Below are 24,571 nucleotides of genomic sequence, written 5' to 3' on the forward strand. Positions count from 1 at the left end.
TAAACATGAGGCTCAAGGGATTTTCTTAAGCACTCTGCAAAACAGATAGCTATGTGGTACTGGACATACTTACCAACACAACACTTCTGACACCACTTGGTTTCAGGGATTTTTGCTGATACAGCAAATTTCCTAAATGTAAATGAAAATGAGCATGTAACATCTGCAGGCACACTTAGGATACAACAAGGGCTGACACCGATCAGAAGACGGCGGGCTGTACAGCTGTGTACTGATGAGCGCTGGGAGAACACGCGGCCCCTTTCTCATATCCCTCAGTCAGTTCTAAATGAATGATGGATTTAAATATTTTACTGTCAAGTATTTATAAGACAGAAGAATATGAGCCCTACTTATTTGACGTGCAAAAAGAAGCTGTAAAGAAAAATACTTGCAAGTTTTGATTATTCTTTCATGATGAATCTCTAGCACCTCAAATTATAGGGGTGTTAAATTTGTAAATAAGTAACTTGAGCAGACCAAATACCACGGAAAAAGTGAAAAGCTAAAACCAGGAAAATGTATTTTTAGTGTGTATAAATTTAAGCCACATAAAAATTTATCTTACTATAATATTAAGAACTTTTATTTAGGCATTTTTATTTCTTTATTCATGAAGAGTGGGATTCAGATTTTTTGGCAAGGTGCTTTAGAGGTTCTGCAAAAATCTGATTCAAATTTAATAACTAAGAACCCATTTTGAATGATCTTTTAAAATTACAATTTAAAATCATACACACTTAAACATTTCTTACAATGAAAATTAATTTAATGGAGACTGTCAGTGCATCAGATTTTGCAAAACTCAAAGTAAACTTCCCTATTTCATGCGTATGTTTAAACCTCTTCTGTATGTGATCATGTTGACCATTAGATGTCACCACTTCACAATGGCAGTTTTTGAAAAGTGTCATACAATTTTTCCATCAAGTTGTACAACATGTATGGGATGCATAACACAATTCCAACAAGCTGAGAATCTTTTCAGTGGATATTCTTGTCATCATATCACTGAGTAACAACTAAACAAATGTAACACTGTAACTGTATTGTAATTTTCACCTTCAATACATTTTACACACTGACTTTGCAGGTATAAAAACATAATAATCACATTGAATCCTTACTATATCTTATATATTTTACATTTAATACCTCCAACAATACTACGAGGTTGGTCAAAGTAATAGAAATCTAAGGCTTTGATTTCTGCTCAACGTCTTATAGTTAGTGATTTAGAGAGGAAAAAAACACTGTTCTGGTGTTAGTCTATTTAACTTCAATTTTTTTTTTTTTGTATTTATAGGGAAGGGTTTATAGGGTGTTCAGGGTCTCACTACTAGATCCTACTTGTAGTGATCTATCTGTTTATAGCCTCCCTAGAGCTGGGATTACAGGTACGTGCCTAACTTCAATGGTTAGTGATTTAAAAACTACTACTTCTTTATGCTTTTGAGTCAATTTAAATAAAAAGAGTATTTTGAGTTTGTGCAAAGTAAGCTGTCATTAATTTTCAAGCACTTGTCGATGTGAATTAAAATTTTCTTCTTGTTGTGATGCATAAGCAATGACGCAGGACTTAGAGGCTAAGGCTCTAAATGACTACATAACAGCTAGAATATCCTGACGTTACATTTCTAGTTATAACACCTCATTATTTATTATTGCATTCAACAAACTGTCTTAGGAAAAATTTTGCTGTTTATAAACTAGGGTTATAATTTTAAATATGTCCTTTTCATATATTTTGAAACTTTATGCAACTTAAAATTTACCACTTTCAACCCAAGTGCTTTGAACCAAAGTGCTTTTTAGAATTTAAAAAAAATCCAAATAAAGCCCCTGTCCGATTTTGATTGAAACAAGTTTAATGTTCTCGATCCACACTCATACACTTGACCCTTGGCTTCCAAAGCTAGTAACTTAGGGTTTAAGCTACTGAACTGGTCAGAACACAGGAGTACTAGACTATTAGGGTCTGCGAGATCATAAAGAAGACCACTTGGGTAAGAAAAATCAGTTATTATGTGTGGCTAACAGCTAATGAAATCATTCAAAATATAGCTGTGGGCAGCATACTGAAAGGCAATACAAATATAATGTTCCATGGTGACCTATGGTTTGCTTTAATTTTAGTCATAATTTTACAAATTAGTAAAATTTATTTTCTCAGGGGCCGGGGAGATGGCTCAGTGGAATAAGTGCTTCCCTGGCAAGTGTAAGGGCCTGAGTTCAATTCCCGGTCCTGAAAAAAAAAAAAAAAATTTTTTTTCTCTGCACCCAGTCAACTGGAATCCTGGATGTAGTTAATGTAGGCTATCTTAAGGTGCACTTACAGTTCAATTTACAGCACATAGTAATGATGGCAACTGGTTTATCAATGGCCTATTAGGTGCCACAGACCTTGGCAGATACTCGACACATGTAATTTACCATTCTGAAAACTCTGCAAGATGAAAATACCAGTTCTATTTTACAGATGAATTTAATCAGCCATTGTGTACTTTATACAGACTTTAAATTTAAGTCTGATTTCAAAGCTTATGCTTTATGACAGAAGTATGATAATGGATATATGGGCACCAGTCTTCAGAACGATAACCATCAAGTTGTCATTGGAATAAGAACACAGTGCACAAAGAAAGCTTAACGTGTGTTCATTTTGTGGTAGGAGAAATGGCACTAATATAGAGTATTATCTTGCTAAAAGGGTTTTCAGATTTCCTGCTAATTAGAGAATTAACAGTAGACTTCACTAGAAGACAATGAAGCTTAAGAAAATGGAGGGGCTGGGGAGTTAACTCAGTAGAGTAAGTGCTTGCTTGGCAAGCAAAAGGGCCTGAGTTCAATCCCTGGTTCTGAAAAAAAAAAAAAAAAAGAGAGAAAATGGAAAGGATATATTAGTGGTTGTTATTTATATTACAGACTATTACTGTAACAAAATCTGTTAGAGGCAGAAGCTCCTCAGAAGTAAAAACCTTACTATATGGGTGCTCCTGACAGGAAGAGGCACTGATAATTCTGTCTCACCTGTACATGGAGACAACTCAAGCGGATGTGGAAGACTCATTGAAAGAACTACACACAGCTAAATACAAAGTCAAAAAGATGTCTACATCTGGGTGCATCCTGTAATCCCAGCACTCAAAAGCTGAGACAAGAGGGCGCTGTGAGTTCAAGGTCAGTGTGGGCTATAGAGGGAGTTCAAAGTTAGCCTGAACATAGCAAGAAGCTGTCTTGGGGAAAAACAGAGGGAGTGGGGAGGAGAAAAGGCCACTAAAACCCAGCATGTATATATAATGTGTAGCCCAAACTGCTCTTTTTAAAACATAAAAAAACTATTCTGTAAAAAAAAAAAAAAAAAGAGTCAATACATTAATGTATTAAAGCTGGCCTGTCTCCTTGGGAGTATGTATGCATATCTTTTACTTGAAAAGCTTGGTGGTTAGATTTTGGCTCATAAGAATTTTGGATTATCAAGTTAGAAAGCTGGATGGAGAAGTTCTATATGCAGGCAGACAAACAGCAGCACAAGTGGCAGTTGGAAGAAGAACGGGCAGATGAAGTCTATAGGAGGAAATAATTCCCTAGTCCAGTTCCTGGCGTTGATTGTAGGGGTTATATGCTTAATTCCAAAAATAGATCTTAGAGTGCAATGTAATAAATCAAGATCTTAATCACAACTTTAACCATGAAATTATTCAATTAAATGATATAGTCTATTTTAAGACGATTATAAAAGCATATAATACAATTTTAAATGATTTTCATCAAAAAGGTTAACTTTTACAAAGATTTTTGCAGAGCCAGGCAAATCAGCTACACTGTAAATTTAGTACTTAAAGACATATACTCAAGGTACTTGAAAGCTAAGGTTTTATATATCATTTGCTTTATAACTAATCTTACAAAAAGAATGGCCATTACAAGTTCTTGTAAAATTCAATTTATACCACACCTACAGAACTTTTAGTTAACAAATGAGATATAATATTATATAAACAAAAGGAAGGGCACAGTATAATTACAAATTCTTTAAAGTACAAAAGCAAAATCTCTCAACTTCTATCTTCAGATACAAAAATATATATACAATAAATCATTTTGATTTTTAGGCTTAGAAAGTGCACTTTGAAAAATGCATTTTATACAAGTTAACACAAATACGTCAAAAGCAAAAATACCAGATGTGATACAAAATTACAGGGAAAATTGGTTTTAATTTTGCAGGAAAGATAATTAAAAATTCAGGAGAAAATATTGAATGTAATTTGAAAGTGCAAAGAGAACAGTTTTACAAGAGTATGACAAATCCTTCTTAAAATATATTACTTATGATTATTATACACGATTTCTGAGTGCTCCTTCATTTTCTCTATCGTAAGATTTATTAAAATGAGTTATTAACTACGTCTAAGGATGAACACATAATTAAATGTACAATTACCTTGGTAGTATTCTATCAGGGAGTTTGTGTGCTGGAATAGCAACAGGTAACTTCTGCATTTGTCTTGCATAATCAAAAAGCCCTGGCAGGTTATGGGAATAAAGCTGAGAAGCTTTTCCTGCACAGAAAATAAGTACAACATTAGAGCTAATAATAAGCAGTAATAATCATAAGGTACATGAAAACTAAAACTTACCAGATATTGACAGCAAGCAATTATTCATTACATATAGCCACGTACACCTTCGAGGGAATAGCTGATGAAAAAAATGTACAAAGTTTACAAAGGATAACACATAACAATGGAAATATGCACCTATTAAACATGTAAATTATGACTGTTAATTGGTCAGTTCTTTAAAAGTACTATTTTTAATAGAAATTCATCTTACAATCTATTAAAAACAAGATGATACAATTTATAAGAGAGAAAAATTACCAATATAATTTCAGTGTAAACACGGTATTATCAGTTCAAGTCTTATATAGTCATGAAGGGAATTAAAACATTTTACAAACAATATCCATTCCTTTATGTCAGTTCTGTGGTTGAGTAATTATGAATCTCTTGTATGCACCCTCTAAAATGCATGTGCCTGGGCAGATGCACATGCACATAAGATATAGACTAAATGATATACACACTACACATATGAAGAATGAAAAATACATTAAATGCTTAAAAAATATTACCAATAAAAGACATTACCATCAAAATCCCCTCAAAATACTACCTGTCACTTCAAGCATACTGACCACATACATAGTCCTAGAGGTTATCTTTTATGTCTTTAGTTGCACTGCTGTGACTGTAATGTCCTTAACTCATGCAAAGGTTTCTCTTTCATGGTCCTTCTGACTTCAGGGAAGAGCCAGAAGTCATACAGTACAAGACTGAGTAAGTAAGGGGGATGAGAACATGCTAGAATGTTTTTATGAGCCCATCTTTCCACTGGATAGCACCTGGCAGCAGGATTCACTGTATCTGTTTTTATTACACTCCATATAAGGATACTCAAAAAAGAAGGCCTCCATAACTGCTTTAGATAGTAGCAATCATGAAGGGCTAAGCTTACTGGAAGTAAGGGGGAGCATTCTAAGAGGAATTACAGGTAGTGTGTTTTTCACTGTAAGACTTTTTTTTTTTTTTTTTTTTTTTTTTTTTTTTTTTTTTTTTTTTTGCGGAACCAGGGATTGAACTCAGGCCCTTACGCTTGCCAGGGAAGTGCTTATTCCACTGAACCATCTCCCCGGCCCCTCACTGTAAGACATTTTTAAATCTAAACTTTCACTGTATATTTTGGTCACTCCTTGTACATATGGAATTTCTTACTAAAATGTAGCACGTGAGAACTGAGACATCACTCTGAAAGTCAGAAAATGGTTAGTATTCAGAAGAAGGAAAAGAGAGTACACCTATGTACTGCAGAGGGAGAAAGTGCTAAAAGGAAGATACTTCACTACCTTCATGTGGTGTGAAAACTAGTTCCGGGCCAGCAACACCAGCACCAACGGGTGTGCCTTAGAAATGCCAGTTCTCAGGTCCTTCCCTAGGCCTCCTGACATACAGGTTCTAAACACGGGCCCAGCAACCTGTGCATGAACCAGGCTTTCTCCTGTTCTGCCGCATATTAAAGGTGAGACCCACTGGCACATGTGTTTAGGTATTCTGATTCAACAAGCCTGATTGTGGAGTTCTCCTGGTAATTTCTACCAGTTATGTAGAAATTCTACTTTGTTTTTCATAAAAAAATTCATAACCAGATACGAAGTTCACCAGATAAATTAAGAAAACCAGGGAATACAGAGGGCAAGGACTTATTCCAGACCACGTAGCAGTACACCTTACCACAGAGGCAAGAAACCAGTTTTTATATAACCAAGTCAAACGTTTGAACTGGGTCTGTTTACATAGAAATAAAAACTTAAAAGTATTTCGTAGCAGATCTCTAGTTTATTCTGTAATCATAAAATATAAGTGGATTTGCCTATTTAACACAAGAATATACATAAAGCACTAGGACAGGACATAAATTACTTTCACGTAATCAATACAGGAATAAAAGATAGATATTTATGCAGTTTTATTTGTGTTAACATTTCAGTTCAGATTTGTATTTCTAACCATATGTATTTTTTTTAATTCTAAAGCTTTTCTATATCTTTTTTTTGCAGAACTGGGAATTGAACTCAGACCCTTGCACTTGCCTGGGAAGCGCTTATTCTACTAAGCCATCTCCTTGGCCCCGCTTTTCTTTATCTTTAGTGCCTATTTCTTTTAGCAAGTTAGGCTCTGGGTGAAACAATTAGTTTAACAGGAGAATGTAACAGTTAAGAAGGTTCAGTGAAAAAAAAAAAAAAAAAAAAAAAGAAGGTTCAGTGGTATATTGAGATTCATATACCTGGTTTCTTGATGACTCTAGGTGATCCTAGGTAATGTATTTAGGCTGCACGTCTCAGTGTTAACTGTGACGTGGAGCGCCCAGAACTGCACAGAACTGTGTGGCAATTAAAGCAGATATATATACACTGCACACCTTATAGAGCACTTAGAAGAGTCCAGTGCACAATCAATGTTAGCTCAAAAATGTTAGCTCTACGTAGTAAAAGCAGATGACGAATTTACAATCAGCCTGGGTGCGGTGGTCACACCCGCAATCCCAGTACTCAGGAGGAAGACCGCCTTGAGCTCAGCGCCAGCCTGAACAACCTAGCGAGACCCTGCTGCAAAAACCCAGAAACAATCCACTCCCTTTAGGATTTAAAGGTATTTAAAAGCAGGGTCCTACTGTTCGTCATCAAGTTCCCGCTGCACAACAACAGCCTTACTTCTCTCCCAGGAGGCTCATCATGTCTCCGCTTCACCCTCGAGCACAGGTAAAGCCAACCTGACACACAGCTGTACTGAAAGGTAAGAGCATCCAGGATTTCACTACTCATTTTCTACTCTCACAGGCTTCCATTACGAGGGCGCAATGTGGCACCTTGAAGGTGCTGCTTCACTCAGAAAATACACTCCAGCAGGGTGATTTTAAATGCTACAGCAAGTAAAAAGAGAAGTTATTGCAGACAGCAGCTGGAGTGGCATTGCACTTTCACTTCAGGGCTGATAAATGCTTACTTCACCTCTGTATAATATGCATTTTGTTATTTACAGTTAATACTCTTAACAGTAATATATTTTAGATAGCTCTTCAACCAAAAATATTACCACCTCTGAATTACTTATTTACTAATTAACTACAAGTAATAAGATCCTTTTCTTCTCATCTTAGGTACTTTTTTTAGCCATTTCACTATCAAGTCCAGGTTAAAAGATTTAAGAGTGTAACATACAGTTTAGGCTCTTGTTAGAAAATATGATAAAAAATTAAGATTGGGGGGCCAGGGACATAGCTCAGTGGTGCTGTGCCTGCCTTGCCAAGTGCAAGGTCCTGAGTTTGATTCTCAGTGTACACACACACACACACACACACACACACACACACACAATTTAAGATGGAAATGCTTAGTTACATTCAGTGCAGCCGATTCTAGCCCCGTCACTTTCCCCTAGGGTTAGTGTTTACAGCAGCATACAACTGAGGGAGGCAGTGTGATAAGGCAGGGGAGCACACGGCCTGAGGAGCCCTGAGCTTACTAGGCCTGTATTTGTGCGCCTCCCTGCCCTCACCACTTAGTAGCTGCGGGATGTCTGGCAAGTTACTGATTCTTTCTGTGTCTCTGCTTTGTCTGGGAAATGAGAATAATAACAGTATCTATCAGAAGTTTCATAAAGATCAAAAAATTCAGGTCAAGTATTTAATAACTGCCTGGCACATGGTAAGCCTTATATAGGTATTATTTGTAATTAAGATCATCACTGTTATCATTTTTGCATGCCGTTTAAGTGTTTAGTGTCTGAGTGCTAAATGTCAAGAGCTTCCCCAAGTCACCATGGCAATTTAAAATGCTCTCATGCATACTCCAAATCCCACCTGTTTCTCTCCATTATAAAGCCTTTTTACTCTTTCATCACAGCTTTCAGTCTCTCACATGTGAAATAAGTATTTCTAAAACACAGAACTTAAAACAGCACAGTACATAAAGTTTTGGGATTTGGCATCTGTCTACATGCACAGCTCTATCTACTCTTACTGGCATACCATCTTTTGTCTGCCTGGCAAATTTCTTTCTACTTATCGTAATTTAAGGCCCATTTCTAACAGCCCTAGGGCTGGCCAAATAGTTCAGAGGATTAAAGCGCCTGCTTAGGCAAACACAGGGGCTGGGAGTTTGATCCCTGGGCCTGCGGTGCTGACCACGCTCCCAGGGCATGCTGAGACAGCCAGGGAAACTGGGCATGGTAGTGCGTGCCTGTCATCCCAGTACTTGGGAGGCTGTAAACAGGAGGATCACTACGAGTTCGATCTATGCAGTGAGACCTTGTAAACCCTGTTCTAAATACAACAAAACAAAACAAACAAACAGACAAAAAACCAAACAGCCCAATTTCATGCTCTTCCAGGAGGAACTGGTGATCTCTCCTTCTGTGGCCCATATCTTGTATTCCTTTTAGTGTGCCAGCTAACCTTGAGTGCTGCAGTCACGGATTTATATATTTATTTTTCCTGGTATAGCATGAGCTTCTAAAAAGTAAGAACTAAACCTGTGACTGTCTTCCTACCTGGGGGACACAAAGTTTTTATGAATAAAAGAAGGCCAAGTCATTAAAGTGAAATTTACTTCTGATTTATTAGAGTGTGCTTATAATAACTTTAAAAAGAATTTACATATAACATACCTGCTCCATTGATGTTTCATGAAGTTCATTAAGATTAAGGGTGTAAATCCCTTCTTCAGCACCAAATATCAAGTACTGATCTGCAATAGCAAAAGTTATTGATTTCATTGATTTCAATAAAAACGTACCCTTAAAAGAATTTAGCCTAAAACTCAGTAAATACGTGTTAACATATAAAAAGACTAGTGTGAATACTTAGAAGAGGCTGACACTACACTTGTAAGTTGGGTTATACTCACATAAACAATAGCCTCAAGGCAGTGAAGAAAATGGTTACATGAGAGAGGTTCTGCAGACTGGCCTGCTGGACTCCTCACTCACCAGAGGGAGTTACTGACTGGCAAAGTCTGAAGCTCTTTCTAAGCCCCCCAGAAAAACAGATCATGCGAAACTGACATATAATATGTAGATGAAGAACAGCTAACACAGATGCAATAAAGTACTACTTTTCCAGGCTACTATTGTAAGCACTGACATGAGAAACTCTCTACCACCAAATGGCTGTGAAACAACAAAATCTGACTGTCAGTTTCCCCGTCTGTGGAATGAAAGAATCTATGTCGATATTTAGGAACTTCAGTAAGAATACACACATGCATTTTAACATGCACATGCATTTTTAAATAGTTTTTTTTTTTTAAAGGACTCTGCACTTGTCAGGTTGGCGCTTACTCTACAGAGCTGTCTCTGCAGCCCCTAAAAAGTTTTTCATGTTTCTAGATATATATTGTATATACTGTTTTTTTTTCCTTTAATTTTTTGAGAGAGGGTCTTACTATGTAGTTCAGGCTGGCTTGAATTCACTATGCAGCCTAGTGGGGCCTCCAACTTGGAGCAATCCTCCTGTTGCAGTCTCCTAAATTTTGGGATTACATGCATCTGCTCCCACTACTGGCTATATAAATAAATATTCAGATATAGATATATGGCAAGAGGACAGAGTCCTTAATGCCACATGACAAACCTGGCTATATAAATAAATGCTACAATACAGATATATAGCAAAAGGAGAGGGAATCTTTACTCAGTGCCAAATGCCAAATATTCGAATTATGACCCCTTATAAAATGGCCTCTGGACTGAGTCCTTCTAAATTCCTTGAGTAATGGCTGTCTAAAAAATCAGTATATTCAACCACTGTGTAGCAGCAGAATCATCATCTCTGGAGGAAGTTAGGGTAGCAAAGACTATGATTCGCAATTTTATTATATTGAGGTGGTGACTACAGTAAGATTTCATGCTATGTGAAACACTGATAACAATATGGAGAGACATTTACCTTAAGATTTCAAAAAAATTATACTAAAACATATTTTGATAAAGATATTAAAAAAATGAATAAAACCAGATGCTTTCATAGCTCAAGGTGGCAAGAAATTAGAAAGAGAACAAAAACAAGGTACTACCTCTTGTATCTGGGTTTATCCATGATGTTGCACAGTGAATTTTCAAGGGACACCCATTAAAAACCTTTGAAAAACATGCACCCATCTGGAAAAACAAATAACCAACATGAAACAGTGACAAAGAATGATTCTCAATACAATGTATAAGAGGTAATTATTTTGTTTTAATGTGGGATACTATAAAGGGCAGAATGAACACACAGTCACCTTCAAGTTTAGAGAAATAAATGTGTTGAATCAGTCACTGGCCTAAAATATTTTCTACATTATTACAAACTTTCTAGCAGTACAAAGTTTCTAGTTATAACAATGAAAGAGAAAAACACTAACACTAACAAATTCAATGTTAATAATTTATTTATAGGAGCAGCAATATCTCATATCAAGAGCATACAGTATTTTCTGGTAAAAAGGGAACCATACACACACAAAATAAGAAATTTTTCTCTTTTGGTATCATGATAAATATGGTACATTAATGATTGTATTTGATATTATGAAATAAAAGGTATGATGGATTTGAAATTCATACTATATGTTTCAACCTCAAAACATACAGACCCCCTCTTTTTCCTTTTAGAATAATCTATCGAATCTGGGCATAGTGGCACATGCCTGTAATCCCAGCAGTGGGGAGGCAGAAATCAGGAGGATCATTACGAGTCTGAGATGCATAATGAGACCCTGCACACACACACACACAAAAAAAAATAATCTGTCTGTCTGTCTATCTATGTATCTACTATGTATGTATGTATGTATGTATCTATCTATCTATCTATCTATCTATCTATCTATCTATCTATCTACCTATCTAGTACAGTATGCAGCTTGGACTCGTAGTGATTCTCCTGTCTCAGCCTCCCCAGCTGGGATTATAGGAATACACAACCACGCCCAATTTCAGTGGCTGGCACGGTGCCCAGGCTGCAGAGAAAAGGAAAACAAAAAACAAAACAAAACAAACAAACAAGAACAACAAAAAAAATTCTCAAGGTACAAGACAGGTTATCTACTGAACACGCTGATTACTGACAACGTGGAGAGAATTCCTATGAAAGCGCTGGATCACAGGAACTTATTTATGTGCCGCTAGACAGCACAGCACACGGGATGATAGCAATAAGGCTTTCTTCACCAATGTGACCCAGCACACTTAGAGAACCTGGGTTAAAAATTAACATCAGTTAGAGTAAGATTCTTATTTATTTATTTATTTATTTTTGGTACGGGAGATCAAACTCAGGACCTTGTGTTTGCCAGGCAGGCACTTAGGCCACTGAGCTATCTCCCCGGTTCCAAGAGTCTAATTTAAAATTAAAGTTACATTTATACCCTGTAAGGACAGAAATGTACCAATCAACATTTTTAAAGATTTTAGTATCAAAAGAACAACATTAAAAAAAAAAAAGGGGGGGGGCGGGAGATAGCTCAGTGGAGTAAGTGCTTCCCTGGCAAGCGCTAAGGGTCTGAGTTCAATCCCTGGTTCTATAAAAAAAAAAAAAAAAAAAAAAGAACAACATTAGCTGATAGGCAACACCACCAGCTGGTAGGGTGGCAATAACATTTTTATGCCACAGGGCAGAAACTGAATCACTTAAGAAAACCTAGGATCAGCTACAAAACTTATATATTAAGGCACTGCTGCATCTTTAGAAATCTAAGCAACAACATATGGAACCGAAGAGGAAGCTGCAACCGTAAGCTAATTTGTATAGCTGGATTTTTTTTTTTTTTCTGGCGGGCAACAGTTACCAGCTCTTCTGTGTCACGCTGTACATCTGATCTATTCACCTTACAGCCAAATGGAAAGTTTGTCCTATTATATCTATTTCCCTGCTTTAAGAGTGTGAATATATACAGATATATGCATACGTGAATGTGGATATGTAATACATATAAAAATACTGTATCTACTTCCCTGTTAGTGTAGAGGTATATACAAATATATAGTGTAACAATACATAACTCAAAGCATACTTTAAAAATTAGTATTAAAATTGTAAGTAAATATAAATTATGAATGTAATATGAAGTATATGTTTATAATATAAAGTGCAATTTACAAGTACTAATTTTACAAAATAGAATGAAAAAGTAACTAAGGCTAAACAGAGCTGGGAGGTTAAAAAATTAGAAAAACTAAGGACATCTTAACTACTGTTAATGGTTTATAGACTGATAGCAGTGAAGTGCTGTTCTATCCATAAAACACTAAAATTTATGATAAATATGATATAGCCATTCTACTTCTGGGTAAACATTTAAAGAAACCAAAATCACTAGGTTGAAAAGATCTGTGCTATCTTGTTTATTTCAGCATTATTCCCACCAGCTAAGATATAAAATCAACCTAGTGTTCATTAGCAAATGAATGAATAAAGAAAATGTGATATATATACATCATGGGACTATTACTCAGCCTTTAGAAAAAGCAAATCCTGTCATTTACAATATGTAGGAACCTGGGAGGATATTATGCTTGTGAAACAAGCTAGTAACAGAATGAACAGATGCTTCAAGAGCTCCCTTATTTGTGGAGTCTAAAAATGTGACAGAAGCAGAGAAAAAGATGGTGGTGGTTGCAGGCTAGGGGGAGAGGAGAGGCCCAGGAAGATGTTGGTCAAAAGACACACAATTTTAATTAGGAGGAAAGTTTAAGATGTCTGTCACCTTAAACAGGCTGCTTGTGTGAAGAAAGCTTTCAGAGGGAGAAAATGCATTGTAACCACAATGCTCTTCTTCTTAGGCTTTCAATAGGTGTTTAGTGGGATATAAATTTTATAAAATACTGGGTTTCAAAGTGGCATTTTGGGGGCTGGGGAGATGGCTCAGTAGAGTAAGTGCTTCCCTGACAAGCACAAGGGCCTGAGTTCAATCCCTGGTTCCGCAAAAAAAAAAAAAAAAAAAAAAAGAAAAAAGAAAAAAGCAAGTATACAAAGTGGCATTTTTAGGTAAGTATATTTTGACATCTGTCTGTCTTCTCTACTACCTTCCTTTATACTTGTCCTATTACTTCCTTCTTCTTGTCTAATAATTAGTCTCCCTTTTGTTTTAATGCTATTTTTTCTGTTTTTAAATTCACACATTAGGAAAGATATGTGAGACTGTGCTACTTGGTTTTCAGACTTTGGCTTATGCTACTCAAAATAATATACTGCTCCACACATTTTCCTACAAAAAATACAACTTCTTTCTTTTTTCTAGCTAAATAATACGTTGTGCCTATATATTCCACATTTTCTTTATTTTTTTAAACTTTATTTTATTGAGAAACAAATAGCAATGAGACACTTTCAAAACTGATTAATAGGATAGTTTCAATAATTAATAATTTTACATTATTATCTTCTTAGTGGTTATCCACATTACAAGATGCAGACAGGATATCCTCTCCAAACAGTATTAGTACATATCTTTCTTCTCATTGAATTAAGCAAAAGTAGCTGTATATCTATCCTAACTATTCTGTATATACAGATACAAAATGGTCTTTCCTTTGTATCCCTTTTTTTTTTTTTTAGTCCTATCAGAGATGGGTATTTCATTGGCATCTAAATACTATAGGTGTGTGAATTCAGCAAAAGAATCCAACACAGTCCAGCAGTCCACATTTTTTTTTGGTGGAACTGGGGATTGAACCCAGGCCCTTCACTTGCCAGGCAAATGCTTATTCTACTGAGCCATCCATCTCCTGGGCCCCCAGCAGTCCACATTTTATCAACTATAAAATAATGGATTTTTTTTTTTTATTTTAGGAAAGGATCTACAGGGTGTTCAGGGACTCACTACTAGATCAGACTCAGTGGTCCACCTATTTACAACCTCCTGAGAGCTAGGATTATAGGCACACGCCACCATGCATGGTCTCAATTGCCGTCTCAGCACACCCTGGGAGCAGGGCCAGCAGGGCCAGCACGGCCGTCTCTGGAATCCAATTCCTGGCACCCGTGCCTGCTTGCAGGTACTTTAATCTGCTGAGCTATTTGGCTGGCCCTAAAGAATAGATTTTAAATGTATTCACTACCAAAAAAATAAAAACAAAATAAGATAAACCCATAATGCATATTTAAAAAATTTATTTATTTGGTACAGGGTCTCAATACGCAACTTAAGAGTCATAGTGATCCTCCTATCTCAGCCTCCCCAGTGCTGGGATCCTAGGTGTGCGCCACCACACTAGTTGACTGAACACAGGTGCTTGCGCTAGCTAGGCAGATGCTAAGACTGCTGAGCTATCTCCCCAACCCAATAATGCATATGTTAAATAGCTTGATTTAGTGATTTCACAATCTATACATGTATCAAAACACTATACTGTACACCATAAAGATAATTTTTACTTGTCAAAAAATTTAAGGCCAGGTGTGGTGGAGCATGCCTGTAATCCCAGATCTTGGGAGGCTGAGATAGGAGGATCACTGTAAGTTTGAAGCCAACCTGAGCTACAGAGAGGGTTCAAGGTCAGTCTAAACTACACAGCAAGGGCTGGCCAAATGGCTCAGTGGATTAAAGTGCCTGCAAGCAGGTGCAGGGACTCAGGGTTCCATCCCCAGGGTCTGCGGTGCCGGCCCCACCCCCAGGGCGAGCTGAGACTGCAATCAACTGGGTGGCATGTGCCTATAATCCCAGCTCTTGGGAAGCTGTAAACAGGCAGATCACTACAAGTCTGATCTGGTAGTGAGACCCTGAACACCCTGTAGACCTCTCCCTAAAATAGAAAAAAAACAAAACACCAAAAACCCAAAACTACACAGCAAGGCCTTGTCTCAAAACAAATCTTAAAAATGAGAAAGATAGCACAGCACAATTAATGTTCCCACCAAAAAACTCCCACCCCCTACAAAAAAAAAAAAAAAAAAAAAAAAAGTCAAACCAGCTAAACTATCTATCATACAGGAGATCTAAGTGTGGAGTAGAGCTGACTGAGCTTTGTGACCCTAGTAACCAGGTCCAGTCAGATTTACTCCTGGGCAGAATCAAGGACTTGGGCCAGAGGCTCCATTGAGTTCTAAAATTGCACATTTTTGATAAAAATGTCATATTCACATTGTGTTTTTCCTACGATATCCACATTGCTTCTATACTTCTTCAAAATAGCTACAAATATGATATTGATACATTTGACATCAAGAATCTGTAAAATGTGTAATTATAATTTTTAACTTGAAAAGCTACTTTCCAGATGTAATAAATTCTAAATTAACAAGTATGTAATTTTTAAAAATATAATGGAGGTTTTAAAAAAATAGATTAAAAAAAATCTAACCAAAGACAAACATTTAAGCAACTTGTACTTGTCATCACACTTATTTGTACATTGTAGTTTGAAAATTTAGGCTGGTTGATGCTTAATACTTACATGTACTTTAGGTGTTGGGGGAAGACCATTACTAATAGGCTTCTAGAAAAAAGAAAACAGACTTGATTATAATTATTTTTGTGGCTGTTTGGCATGAAAATAATATATTTCAGACACATTTATTTGAATAAAATACATGAATATATTTTCTTCATAAAGTATATAGATAACACTTAAATTTCCTTTAGTCCTTCTGTATTTACTACTAGTAGACCCAGAAGATTAACACGCATTCTTTCTCTAGGAAATTAACTATGTTCATGTATCTGCAGAACTTTCTAGACTTCTTATTTCTGTGGGATTAGGGTGGAGGCTGAGCCCAGTGCCCAGAGCACACTAGACATGCTTCCTACCTCTGAGTCCCAGACAGCCTTCTAGAGCTTTTGGTATCCTACTTATATACAAGTCCCCATAGAAAACACCACTTTGTATGTTTCAGAACATATATAGACAGCTGTGTGTTCTTCATCTGCTTGTGCTCTGCTTAAAACGGTCCATACAATCCATATACCTGAGAGTCACATGGACCTGACACTTGAACTGTATCCTAGCGCAAACATAGTATTACTTAGCTATTCCTTAATTGTTATTGCAGATTTAGGCTATTTTCAATCCTTTATTGTAAGAATAATGGTGAAATGAACCTGCATAACATTCTTATGCAATGTGAGAATTTATTTAAGGTTTGTATCCTGTAAGAGGTGAAAGTACTGGCCAGCATGTCCATTTTATTGGGTACTGACCGTCCAGTATGTGTTGGGGCACCTACAACACATCAGACTGAGCAGCGATGTACACAATTCTGGTTCCTTATAGTTGTGGCACTACTGTGAAGACGATTAAGTAAAAGTGTTTGTCCTGTGCTTCTCATTAATTTACATGCCTCTGATGACAAAGAAAGGTGAGAATCTTTTTAACCATGTATTTGCCTTCCTATTTCTTTTTCAGAGAATTATCTTTTTCCCATTTTTCACTGTTTTTAATATCTATTTGTTGCTTTTTCATATTAAGATCTGAATATTTTATATGAATATTTTCCCCTAGCCTGTATATTATGTCAAACTTTTTTACAATATGTTTCATTAACTGAACTTTACAGATAAAAATATGTGTGTGGGGGCAGTGCTGAAGGTTGCACCAGGGCCTCGCACACGGCTCACAAACGTTGTCATATCTCTAGTCCTGAAGGATGAATTTTCATGACTTTAAATGTATTAGACATTGGTCAGAGTAGGCAGACAATTATAAGGAGAGCAAAGTCGTGCTCAGCAAAATATCCCCACAAATGCCAGGTATTCTTAGAGGCCACATCTTTAGTACATGAACTATCCTGCAAAGGAATTTTTTTTTAAAAGCTAGTATTAATTATAACATTTTAAGGAAATGACTTTTTCTCAATTTGATACAGATCAGAATCATTTAAATGGTGTGATAAAAATGAAAAGTTACTTACTGATTTCATATATAACATTAAAATATCAAGTGACATTTCTTAACACTATATGATATTGTGGACCGGGGAGATTATCTCAGTGGTAAAGCCTAGCATATGGAAGGATTTTAGTTCAACCCCCAGCACCCCCTCTCAAAAAAGAGTGCATAATATTTTACTTTGTATATCTTTGAGAATTTATAGCATCATCTTATCACTACCAATTTCTGGTTACTTTTATTCTATTTCACAACTAACTTACATACTTCTGTTTTTCTACTGATTCCTATATGGTATCTAGTGCCTATTTCAACAAAATATTTTAAATATTTAGCATTTTTAAATAGGGAGCTGTAAATATTATCACACTCAGATTTAACTTAAACATAAACAAAATAGCTGTAAGCAGCATTAAGGAGCTGCACAAACAAACTGTATTCATGCTTCAGTATACTATGGACACTGCTTACTCCACGACACAGCCATGGACACAGTTCAGAATTACTGATAGTTCCCTTCCTTAATGAAGAATGATAAAATGTGAATTAAAAATTCTTTAAAAAGCTTGTATCTTTCCAAAGGGACTGACTGACTGATTTGTTATTTTTTTGGGACAGTCTTGCTATATAGTTGAGACTGGCCTTGAACTCACTATGTAGCCCTGCTGGCCTCAAATTCATGTCAATTCTCCCGCCTCAGCCTAAGCATGTGCCACTATACACAGCCCAAAGGGTATTATTTTATGTAAGTTGAATCTAGAAATTTGAAAAAGTTCTAAAATCTGAAGCTTTCTGAGCCTATGTTACAGATTTTACAGCATGTCAGATTTTGGATTTCTGGATTAGAGTTGGACAAGCAGTGAAGTTTTGGCAATATTTCAAAATCCAAAAAACTCCAAATCTGAAACACCTGAGGTCCCAACTGCCTTGGGGAGCAGTGCTCAAGTCCCCCTGTGCTGCAATGGTTAGACTGGACTTCTGTGCTACTACATCAGGGCTGTTATAATTTTAAACTGACAAGAGCAAAAAGAGATTGAACTTCACAAAATTCATTCTAAAGGACACTTCATGTTTTTGCTAAAAATGCTCTAAACAGCATGGTGTGGTGATGCACACTTGTAATTCCAGCTATGCAGGAGGCTGAGGTCCCAAGATTGAAGCCAGTCTAGAAAGCACAGCAAGACTGTTTTAAAAAGAGGATATATAAAGAGCTAGGAATGTAGCTTCCTGTTAGAATGCTTGGCTGCTGTGCATGCAGTCCTGGACTTGACCTCCATTAGTGGAAAAACAAAGCCCTAAGTTTCCAAATTACAAGGGACAACTCTAGTAAATGCCCTGAGTTATAAAAAGCAGTATGACATAATCTATAGCTTTTTAAAAATTAAATATAATAAAAAGGCCTCTGATATTATAAAACTCTAGCATATATTTGCGCATGAACATAATACATGTATCACTAATTTCTACATAAGTAGGAAGGACTGTAACTACAAAAACTTCCAATCACCTATCTCATCAGGGTTGCTGCAGCACTAGAATTTTGAGGACGTTGTGCTCTCCCTCTGAGGTCTGTGAGTACAGATGAATGCACACTAGTGATCAAGAAGGAGCCAATTCTTTACAACTGTTTAAATTTTTCAGCCATTATGATCCCAGATAAACATCTATTTTAGTACTTCAGTGTCCTACCTAACACTTGTGACAGGGGTAGCTAACAATGACTTCACTATTTCTGTAGTAATACCTCATATCTGCTAGGAAATAATTTTAATATTCTCCCCATGGTAACTATTTTCTTTGTATATGAGCACAAGTTTCATTTATTATGTGATCCACAGTTAGAAATTTGTCCTGAAGTAGAAGCTTTGTAGTTTTTTTTCCTCTGTGTCCTTTTTTCAACACTGTAGACTATTTTTTTTTCTTTTGGGTGGTGCATAGGATTATATCCAAGGCCTTCTACATGCTAGACAAATGCTCTACCACTGAGCTTCTCTCTCAGCCCTTATTTTGCAAACAATTACAATAATACTGTTTACTTGTATAAGATCATTTTTATAATACATTAGATAAAAATTAGTCTAAGTAACTTAAAGAGAAATTCTAAATAATTTAAATGAGAAAGCTACTGTCCTAATTTATCACAGTAAAGTTATTTTTTAAAAGTTTACTTGTCATATTACTACACTAAAATATCAACACATTAATTATTAGAATGATTGCTGTAGTTTCATTAAGTGTAAGTATAAAGCTAACTTAACAGTAAAGAAACAACTAGAAGTAGAGCTTATAAAGGTAATACCTACTGGTACATCTTTCTTTTCTTTCCTTGAAAGGTTTGTGCTTCTGGGTTCATTCTGTTGCTGATATAATGATCCATCTCGTTCACCATTTAACTGAAAAGAGCTCACTCCATTTCCTTCAATAAGATAGGTTTAAAAATAATGAAAAGTGATTAATTTTCATTAAGAAAACTATTAAGTAGAAAAATATTAACTCTAAGACAGTTTTGTTCTCTTTTACATTACTCATTTCAGATCACTTAAATCATGACATTTAATTCTAAAGTACAAAGTCTTATATATATTTTCTTTTACTTAAACCTCAATTTCTGGCATATTAGGCAAATTTAACAGGCTATACCTAGATTAAAATGGAAAAGTGAAATACCATATTCATAACCACTTTCAGAAAAGGGGTAATTTACATTATATTACCAAGAAATGTCAGTTTGTCTTTTTTTTTTTGAGACAGGGTTTTACTGTGTATCCTACCTAGGCTGGCCTCAAATGCACAGCAATCCTCCTGTCTCAGCTGTCCAGTGTTGGGATTATGGGTGTGTGCCACTCTGCCTGACTACTTTGTTTTTTTAAAATTACTTCTTTTGGACAAGACAAAGGAATCTTTATATTGTTAAAACAGCATCTCCTAGTACTTACTTGGAGGCAATACTTAGCAAACAATGATAATTATTTTTCTAAAATGATTACATGAAATAAAGGACTTAAAGTACTACTTCTTTTTTTTTTAAAAACACAAGTGACTTAGAGCCAAAATGCATTTTCCTTGCTTGATCAGAGTTTAATTTTTAATCCTTATATGGTACAGATGAATGGGGATAAACCAATGTCCAAAAGAGGGAAGGTTAAACATGAAATGAAAAACAAGAGTTAAAATATCTCAGACTGGATCGCAGGGAACTTGGTCATTAAAAACACTGAATTGTAAAGCAAAAAAGAAAAAGTATCTCCACTGTTTCCCTTCTTTCCTCCCACAAAGGAGCTTTAAATAAGTTTTTGTTTGTTTATTTGGTTTTCGAGACAGGGTCTCATTATGTAGGGCAGGCTGGCCTTGAACTTAAAGCAATCCTCCTGCCTCACCTTTCCAAGTGCTGGGATTATAGGCCAGGCCACTGTCTGGCAAATAATCTGACACCCCACCCCATGAAAGGCTCTCTATCATTACCTAAGACAACAGGCTTCTGTGGGGGTATTCTGGGAGGTGGCGGTCTAGGTGGGACCTGGGATGGTTTTGCTGGGCTTGCTGACACAGGGCATCTCTTAATTGTTCCTCTATTATCATCCTCAGCAGAATGAGTTTCTTGTGGTATGAAGATGGATTTAGGCTGAAATAAATAGAATGAAAGGAGATCGATGATTAAATGTGGTATTATTTTCTTAATGTAAATATTAACATTTATCAGAGACTTTCAAACTGTTATTTGCCAGAGGAATTTCAAAGCTACTCAACTATCCCATGCAGGTTATTTTAATATAGTTTTAAAATACCCTAAAAATGCTTATTAAAATGTGTTTCTTAAATTTTGCAGCTATGCAGAAATAAAGGGGAAGAGGGCCTTTTGTTAATTCTGCCCAAGACTTCTACTTAGATCCATAAAACAGTCTAGCCTTTCTGATATCCTCCACTTTATTTTTTTTTTTTTATTTTTTAATTTTTTTTTCTTTTCTGGTAGTTTCAGGGCTCAAACTCAGGATCTTGAACTTGTCAGGTAGAACTTATTCCACTGAGCTATCTCTCCAGTCCCCGATCTGTTCTTTTTTAAAAAATGCATTTAGTACAGGGTCTACAGGGTCTCACTACACAGACAGGGCTTATAGCGAGCCTCCTGATTTCAGCCTCCCAAGCGCTAGGATTACAAGCGTGTGTCGCCGTCTCAGCACACAGGCTCAGTGTGCCCCAGGGGTGGGGCCAGCATGGCATACCAGGGATTGAACCCTGGTTCCTGAGTCTGCCCAAGCAGGCACTTTAATCTGATATCTTCCCCTTTAAGCAAGCATTTTATAATTTCTTTCTTCACTACTGGGTATTCTGAGCCAAGGGGCTTTCATACCAAGCTACTTACATCCTAGTGCTTTAGTTGTTGCTGTTGTTATTGAGGAGAGACAGAATCTTTCTAAATCTCTCAGAGTGGGCTTAAACTTCTGAGCCTCCGGCCTCAACCCCTCAGACTATTGGGATTATGGGCATGGGCCACCAAGCCCATCTGAAAAGGCTGTTTATTGTATATATTCATGTTAGCCAAATCTCAGCTGCTTAACAAGGATAATATTGACTGTTCCCTAGAAAACTTGATGTGTTTACATTAATGTATAATTTTTCAGACAAAGTACAGGAGAAAACAGCCATTAAATTGTCCTCATGTTGAAGGATGCTAGTAAGCCAACAGGAGATGCCAGAGAAATGTTTTGTGCAGACAGTGTGAAAAATTCCAATCAGCTAAAGGCTTGGACAATCTATAAATTCTTATGAATATGTCCCTTACTATGAAAATTGTTCAGAGCTTATTTCCTTGAAATTCTGATCTTTACATTTTTGCTAATGTAAATAAGCAAGCACAGCATCATTTATTTGTGTGAATCAAGATTTTCTCCATAGTATAAAGTGAAAACTATAAGTCAAAATCTGTAAGTTAGATACAAGAGTGTAAGCCGTTAACCCCAATTTAGAATACCCTCACTTCACTTCAAATTTATTTTTTTTATTCTTTTTTTTTTCTCCATAATTTTGAGAAAGAAATAGCAATGAGACTGTTTCAAATCAAATTGGTAGGACAGTTTCAATAATTAACACATTGCATACATTCTTCCTAGGGGTTAACTGCTGTACAAGATGTGGACATGATATCCTATTTACAAACACTATTAGAACAAATCCCTCTATTCATTAAGAGAATGTAACTATATATCTATCCTAACCATTTTGAATACACAGATACAAACTGGACATTCATCTGTATCCCCTTTTTTCATTCAGTTTTGTTATTTGAATATTATAGGTGTGTTAACTCAGCAAAATATTCTTGGAAAAAATAAAGAAAAATATCAACGAATTTTCCCTTTCACAACATCTACATAAGCAAATAAGTTTTAAGGGGGTACTAAATGGGTGAAAGAGTTTATTCTAAATAGAAATATGAAACAAAAAATACATAAAATTAACATAGCTAAGCCTATACTCAGCAAAATATTCTAAAGAGTCCAGTAGTCCATAATAGTATTGGGTCTTCCACTTCACTGGCAATGTCAGAAATTGTTGACCTGAGTCCCCTACAGCTCAACATAACACCATGGCTTTACTTCTTATACTTCGTCTTTATACTTTTCTGTTGGATGGTTAAGACCAAGGTAAAGCAGGACCTATGCAACAAGAGTTGTAGTTTTTGGGTCTGATAAAGTCAGTGAAATCCCCTCAGGATTTATGCTGAGATCCTGTACCTCAGATTGTAGAACCTTTGTCAGTGTCAGCCATGTGGATGAGTCACGGCCATTGCTTGGCCAATGTGCTCTCTGTGAAAGCCTGAGAGAATGTTTTCTCTCCATGTGACTCTCCTTAGGCACACTCTACATCATCAATCACTTTCCTCTTTGGCCCCATAATCTCCTTGATCAGAAAATTTGGGACACTGCCGAGTTACATGACATTACGGTACAAGTTCTCATATGTCCTGAGTCTTAATTGACCTTGGAAGGCTAGGGCCAAAATGTTGGCTTTCCTTGTGGCCCTCCCTTTTCTCCAATTCTGGTCTGCAAACTTAGGTTGTTAACCCTCCAGAAGGCAAGCTTATTGTTATTACCATACAACCTAGGCTGTTAAGCTTAACCTCACTATTTGTCTGAATATCAAACATCTTAGGTATAACATGGAACAAGTATTTTTCATCAAGTATTGATATGTTGAACCCTAAGTCCCTACAGAATATGATGAAAAAACATTTAAAAATTAGAATATATATTTCACAAATAGGCATAACAAATTATATAATTCTTATGTTTACACATAAGTCCAAAAATCTAACCATATACAACCTTGAAGGACAGTCCCATAACATTCCTTTTCCTGTCTCTTGCCTTCATTCACCACCCCCCTCTTTTTGAACAATCATCTACCCGAGAGATAGCACAGCAGCAACTGGCATGTCATGACAAGGAGCCTGTATTCAGAAGACCAGAATGACTGGCACTCCAAGCATGAAACTACTATTACACATTACCATCTTCAGTGCAGTTGCTTAGTTCACAGGTATCAGTATATATAGTCAGGGTGAGAATCTTTCCAATTAACTGTTAGATTAAAAAATCTTCTGGAGATTCTCAGGATCATTGCCTTTCCCATCTTCTACATATAACTATAATGGCTTGTCACTGTCATGTTTCCTAGCTCTTCTCCTTTCCCTCTCTTAATTAGTTAGTCCTTGAGTTCCTGCTTTCCTTTTACTTGTATTACACCTTTCTATTTGTATTTCTTCTTTTGAGTTCTTCTACTAGGGAAACTATATGATATTTACACGTGTGTCTGGTTTATTTCACTTATAAGTATATCTTCAAGTGGCATCCACTTCGATATAAAGGTTTCGAGTTTATCATTATTTATAGCTGAGTAATACTCCATTGTATAAAAATACCACATCTTTTTCAACCATTCCTCAGGAGATGAACTTCTTGGTTGTTTCCAAGATTTGGTTATCACAAATTGTGCTGTTATAAACATAGGCACACATATATCCCTATGATATGATGTTTTCAGATCCGCCGGGAAAATTCCCACTAGAGGAATAGCTGGTTTAAATGGGATTTCCAGTCCAATTTTTCTAAGGAGTCTCCACGCTGATTTCCATAACGCCTGCA

The 24,571-nt window shown here is 36.2% G+C and overlaps 1 protein-coding gene across 2 annotated transcripts in view; it reads right to left on the reverse strand.

Moving 5' to 3' along the window:
• Map4k3 (mitogen-activated protein kinase kinase kinase kinase 3) overlaps nt 1-24,571 on the reverse strand; it is a 202,518-nt gene that overhangs the window by 18,238 nt on the left and 159,709 nt on the right. For both annotated transcript variants that reach the window (XM_004627636.2, XM_004627635.3), the window contains 8 exons: nt 20,892-21,051; nt 19,733-19,845; nt 15,999-16,040; nt 10,637-10,721; nt 9,231-9,310; nt 4,644-4,704; nt 4,448-4,565; nt 74-132 (listed from right to left, as the gene is read on the reverse strand). In XM_004627636.2, the coding sequence (XP_004627693.1) occupies nt 74-132; nt 4,448-4,565; nt 4,644-4,704; nt 9,231-9,310; nt 10,637-10,721; nt 15,999-16,040; nt 19,733-19,845; nt 20,892-21,051 (718 nt within the window). The remainder of the gene's footprint in view (nt 1-73; nt 133-4,447; nt 4,566-4,643; nt 4,705-9,230; nt 9,311-10,636; nt 10,722-15,998; nt 16,041-19,732; nt 19,846-20,891; nt 21,052-24,571) is intronic.

The sequence above is a fragment of the Octodon degus genome, unplaced genomic scaffold, assembly GCF_000260255.1.
Source record: "Octodon degus isolate 3935 unplaced genomic scaffold, OctDeg1.0 scaffold00020, whole genome shotgun sequence".
Classification (NCBI taxonomy): Eukaryota; Metazoa; Chordata; class Mammalia; order Rodentia; family Octodontidae; genus Octodon; species Octodon degus.